This window comes from Enhydra lutris, unplaced genomic scaffold, assembly GCF_002288905.1.
Source record: "Enhydra lutris kenyoni isolate GAN:26980312 unplaced genomic scaffold, ASM228890v2 scaffoldscaffold9, whole genome shotgun sequence".
NCBI lineage: Eukaryota > Metazoa > Chordata > Mammalia > Carnivora > Mustelidae > Enhydra > Enhydra lutris.
This window is the reverse complement of record NW_019154093.1, coordinates 77,254,647-77,272,327: the sequence shown is the minus strand read 5'-3', so window position 1 is coordinate 77,272,327 and position 17,681 is coordinate 77,254,647. Positions and strand designations below refer to the sequence as shown.

The 17,681-nt window shown below is 40.6% G+C and overlaps 1 protein-coding gene across 2 annotated transcripts in view; it reads right to left on the bottom strand.

Annotated features, from left to right (window-relative positions):
- The window catches only part of LOC111143415 (membrane associated guanylate kinase, WW and PDZ domain containing 3), a 230,891-nt gene that overhangs the window by 28,018 nt on the left and 185,192 nt on the right, over window positions 1–17,681 (bottom strand). For both annotated transcript variants that reach the window (XM_022497139.1, XM_022497141.1), the window contains exons 8-13: window positions 15,205–15,299; window positions 9,402–9,590; window positions 5,813–6,418; window positions 4,534–4,565; window positions 2,316–2,472; window positions 46–137 (exon numbers count right to left, since the gene is read on the bottom strand). In XM_022497139.1, the coding sequence (XP_022352847.1) occupies window positions 46–137; window positions 2,316–2,472; window positions 4,534–4,565; window positions 5,813–6,418; window positions 9,402–9,590; window positions 15,205–15,299 (1,171 nt within the window). The remainder of the gene's footprint in view (window positions 1–45; window positions 138–2,315; window positions 2,473–4,533; window positions 4,566–5,812; window positions 6,419–9,401; window positions 9,591–15,204; window positions 15,300–17,681) is intronic.

The following is a 17,681-nucleotide window of genomic DNA, read 5'->3' as shown; positions in this document are numbered from 1 at the left end:
TAAAATTTCATAGGAATAGCCAAATTCTGAAGTATGTGAACTTACAGACTGGTCGGGTCCCTCTCCTCCCAGAACCCGGAAGCCAAATCCTGACTCCTGTTTCCGAAGAAAAACATCCAAGTCCTTGGTGTTTGGTGCTAAGGAAAATCAGAAAAATAGAAAAATAAATACAAAAAACAAAATACTTTGATTTACTTAAAAAGGATTAAAATAAAACAGTGCAATTATTTAGTAGGATCATAGTATCGAGTTCAATGAACTGTAACTTCAGAACTCTCTGGTAGGTGAAAACTTACACAAGAACATACCACTACATACTAGTACCAAAAAAAAAAAAAAAAATCAATCCTAAGTCTTTATTTTCAGCTCTAAACAAAACTTTGTATGGCAAGTGCTCAAGAACATTTACCCCCACTTCCATTATGCTGCCATTAAATCCTAATGGTTTCAAATCCGTGTTGTGATATTAAGTGCAGAATCATCCAATTTAAGTTTGACGTTTGATAGGTACAAATTACCTAAATTAACATTTGGACAAATACTAGGAAAAGAGAGTCTGTACAATGCCTTAATTCTACTACTAAACTAATATCTTTGCTTCTGAAAAGCATTCCATATTTGCTTAGCCTAATTTTGTAAATGGTTATAATTTTAAAAGGAAATGATGATCACTAACACCTATCATTAGCCCCATTTTCTAGCTGTGGAAGCTGAGGCCTCGCTAAGTGGCCCAGTGTCAGGCAGCAAGTAAACGCAAGAGCTAAGATTTCAAGCCAGCTTGATTTCTAGAGTCCAGGCTCTTCACCCACCCTATCCTGCACCCCAAGGGCAGGTTGCTTTCATCAGAATATTAAGTCTGGAAAAACCTACTTCATAAATAAAATAATTTGATCTTCAAGAAAATATTAATGTTATTCATAAGCAAGAAGTGTTTGCTAGAAACGTGGGGAGCTATATACAAATTAAGATATTGGACAGGGTAAATCTTGATAATGTTCCTGAGAAGCAGTCTCTTTTAAGAAATGAGTCCTATCAGAATCACAGAACTTTAGGGATAAAAGACTCTGGAGCCCAACTCAGTTACTTTACAGATGGGGCCCAAAGGAACTGAGTAGTTTCCACCAATACTAAGAATATACCAGCCTATCAATGGCAAGTCAGAAGAAAGGGATTCTCCATAGTTCTATTAATTTAAATTATTGCTTTGCTGTGTTTGCCTCTGGTTTCCATCTTTCTGAATATGGCCTGGGCCTATCAAGATACAGATCGGGAATTGGTTAAATATGAAGTCGATTATACATAATATTTCCACCTGTGTACACAGTTTCCAAGGCAGATTTAGATTTCTCAGAAACAAATTAATTTGGAAAAAATTAAGCCTACATAATCTGTAATTTTACTTTGGAAAACATTCTTCATTTTAAACAAATGAGCACAAAACTGAATTTCTGCCTTCTGCATGCTCCCTGCTCATCACCTCTCAGCTGAGCTCCTCTGAGCTAAGTCTACGCTGGTCTCCTCCTCAGGCTACACACTCTCTGATTCACCACCCCTCACACCCCTGACAGGAAAATCTCAGAAATACAAGTCCAAGACGATCACCCCTATCTACAGTGGAACCACTGCGCGGCTCTCTATCCTTTTTATGATGGACTCCAGCTTCCTCAGAGCGGCCTCCCCTGTCCTCCCCTGCCCTCCCTCCCCAGCCTGCTGGCCCCTGCTCTCCCCCCTTTGGTTTCTGGTGCCAACTGGACCCAGCCGAACTGGGCTACTTGCAGAACCCAGGCCGCGCGAGGTCAACGTGCAAAGGTTACTCCTGCTTTCTTTCCCTTTCTCTCTGTCTCATAAATACCTCTTCGTCTTCAAAGACGTGGTTCTGGCTTAACTTGCCACGTGAAGCAGTACCTGATGCTTCCTGCCACCCCCACTGGTAAACTGATCATCTCCTCCTTTGGGTCCCAGTGAGACTCATCTGGACTCATTTAGACAGACTTCTCTGATTACATATTTGTCTTTTCCAATCAGGGCTAATCATCTGTTTGGGCGCAGGGCCTGCAGAACCTATTTATCTCTCTACTCCCATCACCTACGACAGTGTTAGGTAGACAGTAGGCACTTTATCTCTGGTTTTGGAAAAAAAAAAAAATGGATGAATGCATGTTGAATATAAATAGAAGAAGCCCAGAGTCATATGAAAATGGGGATGAAGGAATAACTTTATAATACGGTTTTGAAAGATGGGAAGGTCCCAGTTTTTTAGAAAACTCAAATTGATTTTGTCGCATGCTTTCCTGAAATAGCCCACAACTACTTACGTTTATCTTCATATAAAGTCTTAGATTTCAGGTAGACCTCAGAAGGATCCAATTTCGGGGATCCTGACCTGATAATGCTGGGTGGAAAAGGCATAGGCTGGGGAAGGGGCTCATTTACGGCCTCCAAACTTCCTGAATTTTCCTTTTTATCTGTTTTCTGAAATGGAAAAGGGCCTTACTTAGTATTTTAGAAAACCAGATGGCTGATTAGTTCATAAGACTATTGTGTGAACCGGGTGTGTCACGGGTTGACAGGTGGGCGGGGATGGGGCGGGTGCAGGGTCAAAGCTGCGGTGTATTTGCAGCCTTGTAGGAATTTACCTTCACAGCCGTGTACACTTTGTTAAAACATATTTAACTTAAATTAGAAAAGATTTATACTGCTGTCAACTGAAGGGTCTGAATTAGTCCTAAGTTTACACAATTTTGCCCTTTTCTCCAGCTCCAAGACACGAATGGAGTTTGGGAAGAAGGTGGGCAGGGACATAACCCAGGGCAGCAGCATGTGGCAAGAGGGGAGCCCCCCCCCCCCCCGAGCGAACAGCCCCGTGAAGCTCTAGATCCGCCCCACCTCCCCACTCACTCTATTTAATTCCCAGGGCAGATGTTTGAGATGCCGCTCTCTCTCAGAAAATGGGGTCAGAAGTGTTACCTCTAATGTGGGCTATGAAGAGGACACTATGAAAACCCCACATGGCCAGTTCAAACACAGGAAGGAAAAATGCACCATGCGGGACATTCTGGTAAGGGCAAATGGGAGCTAATTATGTTCGTACTTTTCCCATTCTTTCCCGAAATAATAGCCAGGCAAAATGACTTAATAAAATTTGGGTTGGGGGGTGATATCCAATAGACAGCCTGAGAAAATAAATATGGTTTTGAGAACAGCCTGTTCTGCATTCTTGCGGAGGGAGGCAGATTACGGATGTCTGTGGTAAAATTACAAACGCGGACTAGGATGCAGGAGCAGTGGCAGCTTATCAGGGAGCGGGATGAGGACGGCCACTACAAAGTGCTCTCCCAGTGTCACTGACCCAGACCCCCGTCGGGTGGCAGGAGGACGAGAGCAGTCGCCTCCCCTCTCCCCGGCATGTCCTAGGGATCTGTCAGAGCAGCGCCAGGCCAGCAGTCATAAAGCATTAGGGTTACCTAGTGGTGCTGGCAGCCACTATGAAGTAGAATGGTAGCGCAGGAGTTCAAAACAATGACCAGAGAAACACAGGGAAACATAGTGCCATTTTAACGACACAGGCTAAAAAAAGCACTTCTGTTTGCACTGGTTGTTAAGTGGTACCATCTACAGAAGTACAGAATGTGGCTTTCCTTTTGAGCCATAAGACAGCAAATTTGTAGAGGATCTTATTGGGTGAACTAGAAAGAATTCACCCATTTTCTATCGGACAGTGTTTCCTTTAATAGCCTATGGTGGATGGTTAAGGAAGCCCATCTTTCCATTGCTGGATGACAGGCGCCCAATCGAGCAAACTAGATCTAAATTAGGACTTTATACATGATCATCTTCATAGCCACACCCACGTAATGTGGGTATTTCGGCAGCTACACATCTGCCCCAGCACACTTTCTTTCCTGGCACTGTTTGCTGTACCCTTTTTTAGGTCTTCTTTGCTATACGGGTCCCTAAATAGGCTACTCAGTTCTTCAGAAGAATGATAAAGAAAACACTGTTTCAAGTCTCACAGCCTATCACTTTGATGGCAAGCAAGCTGAGTACAGAGGCCACAGTTACTCTGGAAAGTCTTGCTCAGTCCACTGTGAGAACGTAATCTCATGGCGGGTGTTTACTGTCCCCAGGAAATGACGTGAAGCTCTCACTGCTCTTTGGGCATCAGGAGAAGATGTCCCAGGTTTCATTCTCTGCCCTCACCCGTAGCCACTTCCTCCCCCTTGCTCCTCTCAAACACCAAGAGAGCAGAAGGACTCTATGTGGGCACGTTGAGGTCTTCCGGCTTCACCATTTAGAGGGCAGGGCTACTGGCAGTACAGGCCATTAGCATTCGGGAGACACACGTAACCAGGCAAGCCCACCTCCTCTCTAACTCACTGGCTACCCCAGAGTGTCTGACACAAGCCCAGGGCAGGACGCCTCCTCACTTCTCCCAGGGGTAATCACCAGCACCAAGCGCTGTTCTCAAGGAGGGGGCTCCGCATCTCTCTCGCTGTGTTGGGAAGAAGCATGTGAGGACCACTGTATACTCACCATTTTGGCAGTTTTGGTTGGTGAAGGAGGACCTTAAAAAAAAATGAGCCAAATTTTAAAAACAGAGGAAGCATTTCCAGATCACAAATACTGCTCACGCTTATGATAAAACTAGCTTCGACTTTTAGTAGGCTAGTAAACCTATGGCCAGCACCTGCTGTACGCCAGGCGTTGTACGGATATGATTTCACATCATTTCCGTGCCAATCCCAAGGTGTAAGTGTTACTACCACTGTATACATCAGGTCAACAAAGACTCAAGGAGATTACATTACTTCCTCATACCACAGAACACGTAGCAAGGCAGGAAACTGACATTAGGCCTGCCTGACACCAAACCCTGGTCTCTGTTATATGTGCTGGAAATGTGGCTAACTCTCCAGCCCTCCCACAGAGATCCTCCCCTTACTCTGAGCACATTCTACTGCCTCACCCAGAGAAGAAACAAAAATAGTTCCAAGAAATGAGGAAATTCAAAAACATCCTAGTGAAGTTAAACTACCCATTTGCCTCAAAAATGAAAACTAAAAGCCAGAGAGAGAAGTGGGAATGGCTGAATTTTATTCTTAAAAATACTAATCATTCATAGGTAGGGATTTAAGAAGGCCCATCAAAATGCAACTTGATGGTTAGTCCTTGGACCTGGATTTATGCCTGCGAGCAGTGCAAGTCAGCTGATGACCTTGGAAAACAAAAACTGTATTTCTCTCACACGAGGACTGCGGGGTTTGATTAACATTTACAGACAGATACTAAAGCTTCACAGAAAAGCTTCGCGAGCATGAGTGCTCATGATTGCTTTACAAAACAGATTTTTTCGTTCTGTACAATATTTTGTTGTACATTTTTGCTTATTCACAGAGACACTAGCTCTTTCCAAACATCCTCGGTACATCACAGAGGCCCAGATGAAGAACCACCGGTGGAAAGCGTCAATTTCTACTACTGCCATCGACAGAGAAAATGAAATTGATATATTTCATCTGAAGTAGCACAATGCTGTGACTCTTTCTAATCACTAAAACCATAAATCAGATTTTAAAAAGAATATACAGGGAAGAAAACCATAACGGACACTAATGAAACCACTAATAACTAAAAAAAAACCTGCTGGCAAAGATACTGCTTACGGAAGCAGTCAGACGGAACCTTAAGGAAAAGGCACACTAATTAGCAGTTAAGTCTGCTGGGAGAAGAGAGATTCTGCCATGGAAGGAAGGACGATTAACAGATATAAATGCACAAACAGTGAAGATTTTTCCTTGTGCTTTTTACTCACCTCCTCTTAGGATGAGCAACGGTACATCTGCACCTACTGGAAACTGCTTCAGCACCTCTACCACTTGGAGATGTGTTAAATTCTGCACATTTTGATGGTAAATTTCCTTAATTATATCCCCTTTCTGGAGGCCTTGACACCACTGACTATCCAGTATCATTTTGACCTTCTGTCCTGTTGGGCTGTCAGCAATTGCAAACCCAAAGCCTTTGGGGCCCTTAATCAGAGGGACAGTCACTAGTTCGGGCTGGGAGCCGCCCGATGATGCCAGGGATGCTCGCTGCTCGCTCAGATCCGATGGTCCATTGAGACGGTCACTGATCAAGGTGGGTCCTGGTTTTCCATTCTGGTCTAGGACCACTGCTCCTGACTTAAAATCCTGAGTATTCATGCAAGTCTCTCCCTTGGTTAATGACTGTCCATTGATGACAGGAGTAGCAGCAACAATGTCCACGACAGGATCTTCATTGTCATCAGGAAGTGGATAACCACGGCACAGAGTGAGGTTGACATACTGATTGACAGGTACCAACTGAAACATCTGGACAACATCGGCATGGGTGTGACCAAGGACACAGTTGCTATTGATGTCTACAATAACATCACCTGTTAAGACACGTGTTAAAAATATTAAAACCACCAGGAAGTTAATGTTTTGTTGGGGTAGGGCGGGACAAAAATAAACTCATCATCTAAATTTGAATTCTGGAAACCTCTTACTATTCATTAACTGCTGAAAAGATAGATTTTGAACACAGACACATCATTCTCTCTTCTGTGGTTCTTATCTAAAAAAAATATATAAATGTATGAAACCTTAATTATCTTTGCGGCAAAGAGTTATCACCTCAAGCTCAAGGGAATCATTTGAAAAATAACTGAATTCATACGGTCATTGTTAGTATATCCTCTGAGTCATACCTAAGCGGCCACAAAAAGCAAGGCTCATGGCAGTAGGTATTCAGTCTACAGACGAGGAGCAAATAACTCCATCAGCTACTTGTACAAACAGGTGATCTTTCAATACCACCTTCTGGTTCTTGATTTTAAGAGGCCAGTAATTACAGAGGCCAATTAATTACCTAAAATTAAAAATTCATTCTAGTTTGAAAAATGTAGGGCTGAAGATTACAATAATGTATGTTATGAATGTATGTCCCTTTGGCATCTTTCTCAGTCTTAATTGTACAGATTTTCAATTTATCCTAATTTCAGATTTTGAAAGGAGAAACAAGTGACAAGTGAATCCAACACAAGTAAAGAACGTATTATTTAAGACACGGAAAAGTCAGCTAAACACGTTCTTGTAGAAATTGTTTTTGCTTTTCTTTTTTTCTTTTTTTTTTTAAATTTTTTAAGATTTTATTTATTTATTTGACAGAGATCACAAGTAGGCAGAGAGGCAGGCAGAGAGAGAGGAGGAAGCAGGCTCCCTGCCGAGCAGAGAGCCCGATGTGGGGCTCGATCCCAGGACTCTGAGATCATGACCCGAGCTGAAGGCAGAGGCCCCAACCAACTGAGCCACCCAGGCGCCCCTATTTTTGCTTTTCTGATTTTACATTATTACAACCACTTTGTGGCACAGTCATTACTGTATGACATTCATCAGTGGTGAATTTTTTTTTAATGCAGCCTTAACTTTAAAAATCTGCCCTCTAATGTCTCATCCATTTGCTGCTTTTATTTGAATATGATTATTTAAAAGGTTATTGCCAAATACAGGTGCTTTAATTTGTTCTGATTGCATGTAGGCTCAAAAAAAAATCAACACAAATGGTATTTAAAACAATGTTAAAGTGTGCAGAAATGTGTTTCATAATGTAAGACGACACAGTGATCAGACTAATAAGAAACAAAGTTTGGACTTTCCCTTCCCTGGCAAAAGTTTCCAAAATTTCCATGGAAGTACTGTATTGCTACACAAATTAGACATCAGTTTTAGACAAATCTGCATCTCTATTATGAAACCCTGAGAACACATCCAAATGCTACCAAATGTGTTTTGTGGACAAAATGTTAAAAGAAAAAAAAAAAGGGCAAAACTGAGAGCTTAAAAATTTTTACTAGTAATTTTACTCTCTAGTTTGTTAATCTCATAAAGTCATAAGAGCACAAATCATTTTTCTTGTAACTTCTGATTATTTTAACTTTTCTTGTTTTCGGTCTTAAGTCTCTTGCTTTTAGCTTCTTAAGTCTTAAATGGGAAAGCATAATATGAGAGATACCATATCTTAAATGAAAATAAGTTGATATGTGCCATCAAAAATACTATGGCAACTGAATTGTCCAAATGGGGGGACACATTTGCTTTAGCAAACAGTCTAAGAAGGGACCTTAGGGGGGCCTGGGTGGCTTAGTGGGTTAAAGCCTCTGCCTTCGGCTCAGGTCATGATCCCAGGGTCCTGGGATCGAGCCCCACATCGGGCTCTCTGCTCAGCGGGGAGCCTGTTTCTTCCTCTCTCTCTCTCCCTGCCTCCCTCTCTGCCTACTTGCGATCTCTGTCTGTCAAATAAAAAAAATAATAATAATAAAAAAAAGAAGGGACCTTGGCGGCATAGTAACATCCTTCTGGGAAAGAGTGCTTAAGCCTCCCTCATAACTGTAACCATTCTTGAACTTCCTCTTACCCCCTCAGCCATAAAAACTGTCAGCCATATAAAAATATCTAATAATTAGCAAGTAAAGACTTTGGGAAAACTATAGAAAAGACAAATTTATATGGCTCTGTACAAACAGTGACTTCATGTTGACAACTCTTAACATCAGAGTTTAATTTTACTAACAACCAGTAAGACTAAGGAAGCAAAAACCAAACCAAATCAAACAAAACAAAACTGGGGAAAAAATCATAGGACATCATTTGTTTCCTATCACTATAAACATCACAGTGGGTCATTTTCCAGGAAAGATTATAGGTACATGTTAGATAGCTCCCAAAGTACTCTATATCATCGAAGAAAAACAACCAAACAGTTCTCTGAGATGCTTAATCAGACTTTATCTTAGCACACTGGAGGAGTTATCTCAAGATGATACAAATTACTCAAAAAAATCAATACACTTAGGGGCGCCTGGGTGGCTCAGTGGGTTAAGCCTCTGCCTTTGGCTCAGGTCATGATCTCAGAGTCCTGGGATCGAGCCTCGCATTGGGCTCCCTGCTCAGCAGGGAGCCTGCTTCCCCCCCCCATCTCTCTGCCTGCCTCTCTGCCTACTTGTGATCTCTGTCAAATAAATGGATAAAATCTTTAAAAAAAAAATTAAAAAGAAAAATCAATACACTTACTATGCTTTCTCTAGATGTACACTTGCTTTATAAAAAATGGCCCTCCCTCAAAACGAGTATGCACTGAATTTAGAGGATAAACTAGTTTATCCTCTAAAATAGGGAGGACTCTCCCTCCCCAGCTGTATAATCTAGTTCTCTATGTATATAAATGGTATGTATAATATATGCATATATAGTTATTATATATGTAAATACATATTTACTATATGTCAGTTTTATAAGTATATATGTAAATGAAACCTTTTCACCGTAGTTCTTATTACACTACCACTGCTCTTCAAACCATCCTGAGAAATTACTTACCTGGTGCAATTTTCCCATCCTGAGCTGCAGGACCATCTTTCAGCACATTTTTTACTTGTAGGAACTCATCTGGCCTGTCTCCACCAATAATGGTAAAGCCAAATCCCATCGTGCTTTTCTTCAACGATGCTCGGATAAGGATGCCTTTCAGCTGGGACGGATCTCGAGTAAAGTGGGATTTTTCCATATCTGCACCAAAACAAGAAATGGGTTTGAGAACAAAAATAAAAACAATGAACATGGCCCTCAGAGTCAACTTTAAGAGAGTCTATATAACTTAAATATAATAAACCATAAAGGGATGCACATTAGAGAGAATCTAATGTTATGAAACAGAATTTAAATTCATAAACTATTAAAAAAAAAAAACACCTTAGCCAGTGACTCCAGGCATCTCTTACAGGACTTCTCTACGTTATCTGAAAGGTAAAAGCATGTACTTTATCAACCCCTCATTGCTTTGTTTATGCATACTTTTTCTCAACCCAAAGAGTCCTTCATATGAAGTCAAAATATGCACCTGCGGGATAAACTTTATTATTAAATTCCTGAGAGTCTTACACACCATTCAGCTGTACATTTCATTTAAATAAACATCTACTGAGCTCTACTGAGAAAACACTATTCTGGGAGGATGAAGGCAATGGCCACACACTTATGAAAAAGAATATACTGAGATACACTGAGAACTTTTTATAATTCACAACTCGGGCTTTCTGCAGCCTTCAGTTTGTATCTGATGAAGGCATGAATTCCTGAACTATCAGTAAATAGCTTCACCTTTCTTTCCCTTTTACTCATGTTCAGTGAATACTCTGGGAAAAAAACAAACACAGCTCCACTGAAAAGCCCATTTTTAGAGGTTTCCTCAGATGATCCTAAAACTGAAATTGATCCATTTTGGCAAATAATGAATTTATACAACTCCTTCTCCTTCCCCTCTTCTCCTCTCTGGCTGCATTTAGGCACTTTTGAGAACCGTGAAAAGATCTAATTGTGCAATTAATAACTTACAAAGAATTGTTTAAATTAACTTCTAAAAAGATGGCCTAACATTTGTTGCCAAATATTTAATAGTTTTATTGAGATATAATCACATATGATAATTGAGCCACTTAAAGTGTGTCAGTCAACGTTGTGCAATCATCACCTAATTTTAGGAACCCACGCGGGTTAGCAGCCACTCCCCATGTCTCCCTCACCTGCATTCACACACCCTAGTGTTAGGCAATCACTGAGTTGATTATTGTCTTCACCTCTGCCCAATTTGGACATTTCATATAAATGGAGTCATGGACTATGTGATCTTTTGAATGATTCCTTTCACTGAGTATCATGTTTTTGAGGTTCATCTGGGTTTTAGCATGTATGAGGACTTTATTCCTTTTTACTGCCAAGTAATATTTCACTGTAGGGATATCTCTTGTTTTACTTATCTGTTTCTCAGTAGATTGACAGCTGGGTTGTTTCCACTTTTTGGCCATTACGAGTGATTCTGTTATGACCATACAACGTACAAGGCTTTGTGTGGACATACACTGTCATGCCACTTCTGTATATACTAGGACTGGAAGGGCAGCAGTTGCCATAAACTTAAGAGTAACTATGTATAATGTTTTGAAAAACTGCCACACTTTTCCAAAGAGGCTGCACCATTTTCTATTTCTACTGGCATCTATGAGGGTTCCGACACTGGTTACTGTGTGCTTTCTGGTTCTAGCCACTCTAGTGAGCATGAGTGGTATCCTGCTGTGGTTTGGGTGCTCATTTCCCTAATGACTTCAATCAACACAGGTGATGTGTTTCATACAAAGCTCACACTCAGCACTATATCAAGCCCAGAGTTATTTGTGGATAGCTGCTGCTGCCCCTCTTAGCAAAGGTTTTTTTTTTTTTTTAAGGTTTTATCTATTTGACAGAGAGAGAGCTCAAGCAGGGGGTGCAGTAGAGGCAAGCTTCCCTCCCACTGAGCAAGGAGCCCGATGTAGGACTCGATCCCAGGACCCTAGGATCATGACCTGAGCCAAAGGCAGATGCTTAATGACTGAGCCACCCAGGTGCCCTTAGCAAAGGGTTTTAAGAGGTACACCTTAAAGCCTGTTACCAGTTAGAAAAGAGTCATCTTTGGAGCTGCCCCATATGGCAGCAGGGACTGGGCGGTGTAAATAGCTCCCTCCAGAGGTAGGGATGTCCTGAAGATACTGACAAAGGTAGGCCTGTGGTGGGAGTAGGTCTACTGACATGGTCCCCACCGCGTGCGTGCGTGCGTGCGTGCGTGCGTGCGTGTTTTTAAAGAAGAGTAAATAAAGGTGGCCTTTGGTTCAAGAAAAAGAAAACTTCTCCCAGTTCTGCTGATCTCTTCTAAATAAAAGTACTTGACACAAAATAAATAAAGAAAGGCAAGAAGAAAGAAAGAAAGAAAGAAAGAAAGAAAGAAAGAAAGAAAGGAAGGAAAATTCACTATTTTGGGCTTCTGAAAGTGGAGGACTAGACCCCAGAGGGCAGTGCACTGACCACTGTAGACACTATTTTGGGAGGCCTCTCAGAGCTTGGCCAGCAAGCCTATTCCTGGTGATCTCTCCGTACACTGCTGAGCTGAGCTCTTGTTCAGCCTCTGACATTCCAAATAGCCATCTGTCTCTGAACGAAATATTGCTTAAAAAAATTATTCAACATATTCAAAGCCCATTCCGTTGTGTAAGCTGATTACGACTGCCCACTGGGGTCGCCTCCCAGGTTGTGGACCAGATCATCTGCATAATGACTGTGTACACAAGCAATTGAGGACAAGATCTGATGAAATGTACCTTTCTCACTTTTAACCATGATACTTCGAATACTGTGATACTTCTGGTGAGCTATGTCATGCTCTAGTCCTCCTGAACATTGGAATAAGAGGGCCTCCTATGGGCAAAACTAGAAAATCAGCATAGGACACATGAGATTCAGATGTGCAAACATTAGAAGGGGGAGAAGGGAGTTCTAGCTAATACCTAATTTTGAAACTATGAATAAAACAGCCAAAGCTAATGACAAGTTGATCAGAATTAGGTCTTGTCAGAATTAAACACAGGAAAGGGAGAATAAGAAAAGCACAAAGGAACAGTCTTTGACTCTAAAATACCTGATTTTAAGTCCAAACTGTGGGGTTTAGTTGAGTGATCTTGGAATGTTATTTGACCTCTTATTTTTATTTATTTTTATTTTTGTTATTTGACCTTGTAAAGTCTCAGTTGCTTCATCTATAAAATAGGAGTAGTAGTACACCTCATTCATGGGATTGTTATAGGGATTAAACTAGGCCAAGCTTCAAAAGCACAGGCAACAGGGCCTGACAAATAGTAAGTGCTCAATAAATGTACAGGAGCACAAACATATGCATCCTGGCTCAGAAACTGTGTACTTCTGTCCTTGTGGCAAGTGTATCCTTGGAATGGATGCATCCAACAACTGTAACCTGATGTTATCAAGGCATCTGAATGGAGACCATAATATTAACCTCGCAGAGATATTTTGAGTCTTAGCTGAGATGATATATACAAAGCATCCAACTGAGTACCTGACCCAGTAGCTCAATAAATGGTAGCCATCATTTTTCAAGAACTAGCATAACTTCTACCATTTCTAGGAAGTTTTTCTTGCCCTCTCCACAGTCAGATTTAATTTCTCTCTCCTCTGTTCCAAGTCTCTCCTTTGTTATGTCTGCTGTCATACTGTCTCTTTCCCTACCTAAATCATGAGCTCCTGAAAGACAAAGCCTAAGTTATTATTCTCCTTTTGATGCCCAGCTCATAAGAGAGTGCCTGGTTACCCAGATTATTAACACATCCACACTCACACCCACGCTCCCTGCTCTTGAGGAGCTTAGAGTTTAGTGAGGGAGAGAAGATCTCCCTTGATATATGCCATGAAGACATGGGCATTCAGGAACTGTATGTTTTAATGCAAAGAACTCTGAATTTAAACTCAATAAAACTAAGTGCAAATTCTGGCTCGATACTCACTATGATTCTAAGCAAAAGGCTTCTCTTCACTGAAGTCTCAGTTTCCGTACGTGCAGTGGGGATTCATGTCTCTCTCAACTTAGTGTCCTCCGTCTAGCCTCTTTGAATCAAGGCTATCAAAACAAGTAACTGCACCCCATCTCTACTTCGTCACTCACCATTCCTTCTTCATTCTACTGCATTTTTACTTCCTGTCCACTTGCTTTTGCTAGAGTGACAAATCACCTCCACGTTGTTGACCTCAGTGTACGTGTTTCAATTTTTGCCTTTCTGGACTATTCAGCAACGTGGGACACAAACACTCAACTTCTTTTTGAAACCCATTCCTTCTCGTGGTTGCCTCTCCCTACAACCTCATCTTTTTTTACTTTTTCTAACCATTTCTCTCTGTCCTCTGGCCCCTGGACCACCATTTCATGCGTCTGTGGCTTTATACATTCTGTTCCTTCTACCTGGCATGCCTTCTTGTTCCTCTAAAATTATCACCTGTCTGATTTAACTTTTCTGGACACTTCAAGATCCACTCTTAATGTGTCCTCTGCTTTGAAAGTTCCTGTGTCCTTGACTTTCTCCACCAAAGGAGAAGTGAGCACCCCCTCCTTCATGCCACCTATTAATACGTTTCTATTAATACAACATGTACATCTCTATTAATAACAATGAGACCTAGTATTTATTGCCCACCATTTGCCAGATAGCATTGTAAGCACTTTCCATATATTAATTTGCATGCTCAGAACCGCCTTACGTGGTAAATACTCTTCTCATTCCTATTTCATAGATGAAGAAAAAGAAGCACAAAGAGTTTAGGGAATTCATCCAAGGTTATGTATTTGGGATTCACACCTGCTCCACCCTCCACATACTTAACTGCTCTCCGAGGATGGCACCAAACACCATCTATAACCATTAATTTCCTGCATCAGCCTGTGAGCTCTTGAGGGCAAGACCTGTCTTACTCCTAATCGTTTTTGAATACTGTGTGATTGGCAGAGCACTAGGCACATAGTAGGTGCTCAGAAATATTTGTTAAGTAAAAATGCTTGCTAAATCAAATGCAAAACCTAAGGGACAGGACTATGTTTCTAAAGAGTAGTTGTAAGAAACAAGTGCCTCTTTTGTGGACGACAGAAGAAGAGTCTACTTGATTTGTACAGTATGACCGCACAGACAGAACGCCGGTTATTAGGACAGATGGAGGAGTGGAGAGAGATGGGGGGGATGAGTGGAACGTAAGAAATTCTCGGGCAGCTTTTTCAAAATACACGTGGCTAGGCTCATAAAAATGTTAGGATCTATGTATTTTAAAAATATTCCCCAAATGATACCGAATGACTGATGCCCTGCCATCCCACTTCGGGAATCAATGATACAGGCAAATACTATGATGGATTTATTCCTATCAGTTAATAAAGAATCCTGGATGGTCACACACATTAGACCTAAGCATTAACTTGGGAGAAACATATATTGGATTAGAGAACTCAGACTGTCCTGGCCTGAAACATTGGGAAACAATGCAGTCTTTGTATCACAACCTCAAGCCCATAACAAAACTATTCAATACCTTTTGCCAACAATTTCACACTTCCCATCTAAGCAACACGGGAAAATCCCAGTGTTCTCAAAAAGTTTAGATGTTTTATTAAGATTATTCCTATCTTCACAGTGACAAAAATCAGACATTCTCTGTTGCACCTCAACACTTCAACAATAAAAAGTTCCAGCTTATTTTCATTAATTCAGCACATAAATTTTAAAGGCATTCTTAGAAGAAAAGACTGAGGAAAACATTCTACCTGGTTTTGAAGATCCAGTATCGGCCTGTCCTAACTGCTTTTTCCTCTTGGCTTCTTCCACTGGATTTTCAAACTGGGTTTTCTGGTTAAGGTGACTGTACCGTAGAAAAACAAGCATTTCAGTTTAAAATGAAAGAGTTATGTTATTTTTAAGTAGGCTGTTAGACCATTTCATCCCCATAGGTGAAGGGGCAAACATGTATCTCTAGACTGTGGAACTCAGAGAAGCTGAAAGATGGTAGGGGAAGGGCTTTTGGCAACGAAAGAAAGACCCATGGAAAATGCCTAAAAGTGAAAGCTGCTGAAACATTCACTATAGCTTCTGCATCGAGGTGCCCAACAGAGCCAATAATAGTTTTCAAAGCTGTAGGAGACACCCTCACATCTAATGCAATCAGAACAGCTGGTAATGGATCAGTTCACTTTCTAAAAGGCAGTTAATGATAGGAGGATTTTAATTCAAGTTTCTTTAAAATGAAGTAGCTGTGAAGATGCTTTTGGAAAAATCTGAGTACAGAAGCTTTCTTGAATTTTACTATTATTTTTCCAACTGACTGACCCACATCAATTTAGCACTATAACTAAGAAAGAGATTTGCTTTTATCAATTTGTATCACAGAACAACTCTTCCACACTCAACTTTTTTCATAATTATATAATAATTAAAATAATGATGTAATCACGATAGAAATTTAGCTGGTATTTCTGGTTTGGGAACGTTCACAACTACTTTGGAAAGCACACAAGTCTGTGAGGGAAAGCAGAATGGCCTGGGGACACCAAGGGTGAGCAAATGGCTAACAATGGTCAATGCATGACGGGCGGTAATAGTACGTTTTGGGGTGGGGGTGGGCAGAGCACTGGTCAGTCTGGCAAATCAGTCAGTGGGATGTTGGTTAAGAATGCAATAACTGCACACAAGTTATTTAAACAGGTTCTGATACAGAAGCAATGGGAATTACAGTTTAGCACTTCCATGGTACAAATATATTTCAGCCAAATGACAGCATTTTCCCGTAGAATCCACTTTAATGAGAAGTAACATTAGCAAATACCAACAATTAAATATCAAATCATGAGAATCTCAGATTATGACTGCCTTTAGATAGGGTGAATATTACAAAATTTGCATACAAATGGTCCTACAACTTGGATAATTACTTTGCCATCTGTGAACATTAATGGCGGTGATGGAGGAGGGTAGCAAGGACCCACCAGGGCAAGGTGTGCTGGTTTTCTCTATGTCATTTAGGCTTCTAGTGCATTATTAACTCTGCAACAGATGTAGTTGTTTCAGAGTTCTAAACATGGCAAGTTCCATTTGAAATTCTTTGGGTTGTGATTTCATTAACTCTCAAGTATGCTTCTGCTTCCCACCAAGGTGAGGCCCTCGGGGGAAAATGGAGATCTTTGGTATTAAGTAAGGACCAATTATTTATTAGGTACCGATATTTTACATGTTCTTGAAAGAAAAAAATAAAAACACCAGAAACTGACACTCAGCAAAGAATAAACCTGTTTAGAATAAATCCTGGCTCTCTTTAACGTCATCAGTTGGAATGACTCATTTTGCCACCTAGGCATTAAAACATAAAAAGTAGTAATTTGTATTTATACTCTATTGTACTGTGTGGGAGAGGAGAGTAGAAGTATGCAAGTGAGTAATCCCTTCCCTGAAAACTCTTTGACAAAAGACTGTAAGATTTTAGTGCAGGGAGTAATTGCATCTGTCACCTTAAACTACTTGGATTAAAATGCTACCCAAATAACAAAACAAAACATAAAAGTTAAAACACTCTCCTTTTCATTTAGTTACTTATACTCACAATATTGTTTAGATGTAAGAGATTTTGTTTTCCATATAACTAGCTATGGGAAGTAGGACAGGCGTACCTCACAGATTACGGAAAAAACTAAACAAGGGTAGCAAAGAAGCATGACTAAATCAAGGACGTATAACTTGGAATGTCATCTGCATTAACATTTTGTGTATCATAGGTGGATTTCAAAAGTTCATCTCCACAAACAAGACCCTTATTCTATCATGACGATTTTGAGATATGTGAGCAGAGGTATATTTTGACTTTGAAACCTAAGCGCGTCAAGACATTCAATGCAATACAGGAAGACAACATTTCTAAATACATTAGCATTCTTATAGAAGGCCTGCCATTAAATTTTTGGAACAATTCTTTTTTCAAAAATAAATTAATCCATTTCAGAATCTCATCCCCGAAAATAAATACGTGCAAAGAAAAAGTGCCATTGCAGTTGGTGTTACTACTACAAGGCTCTGCCAAAAGCAATCATTGTGCCATCTGGTTTGACAAAGTGAGAGAGCCAAAGAGTAGCCATTCAAGTAACAGCTTTTTATCTCCATCAGTAAACTCACTGCAGATTACTATGGTCGGGATTCAAAACCTGACTAATCTGGGAATCAAGCCACACTCCATAGCTCAGCTGACTCCCTGCTAATG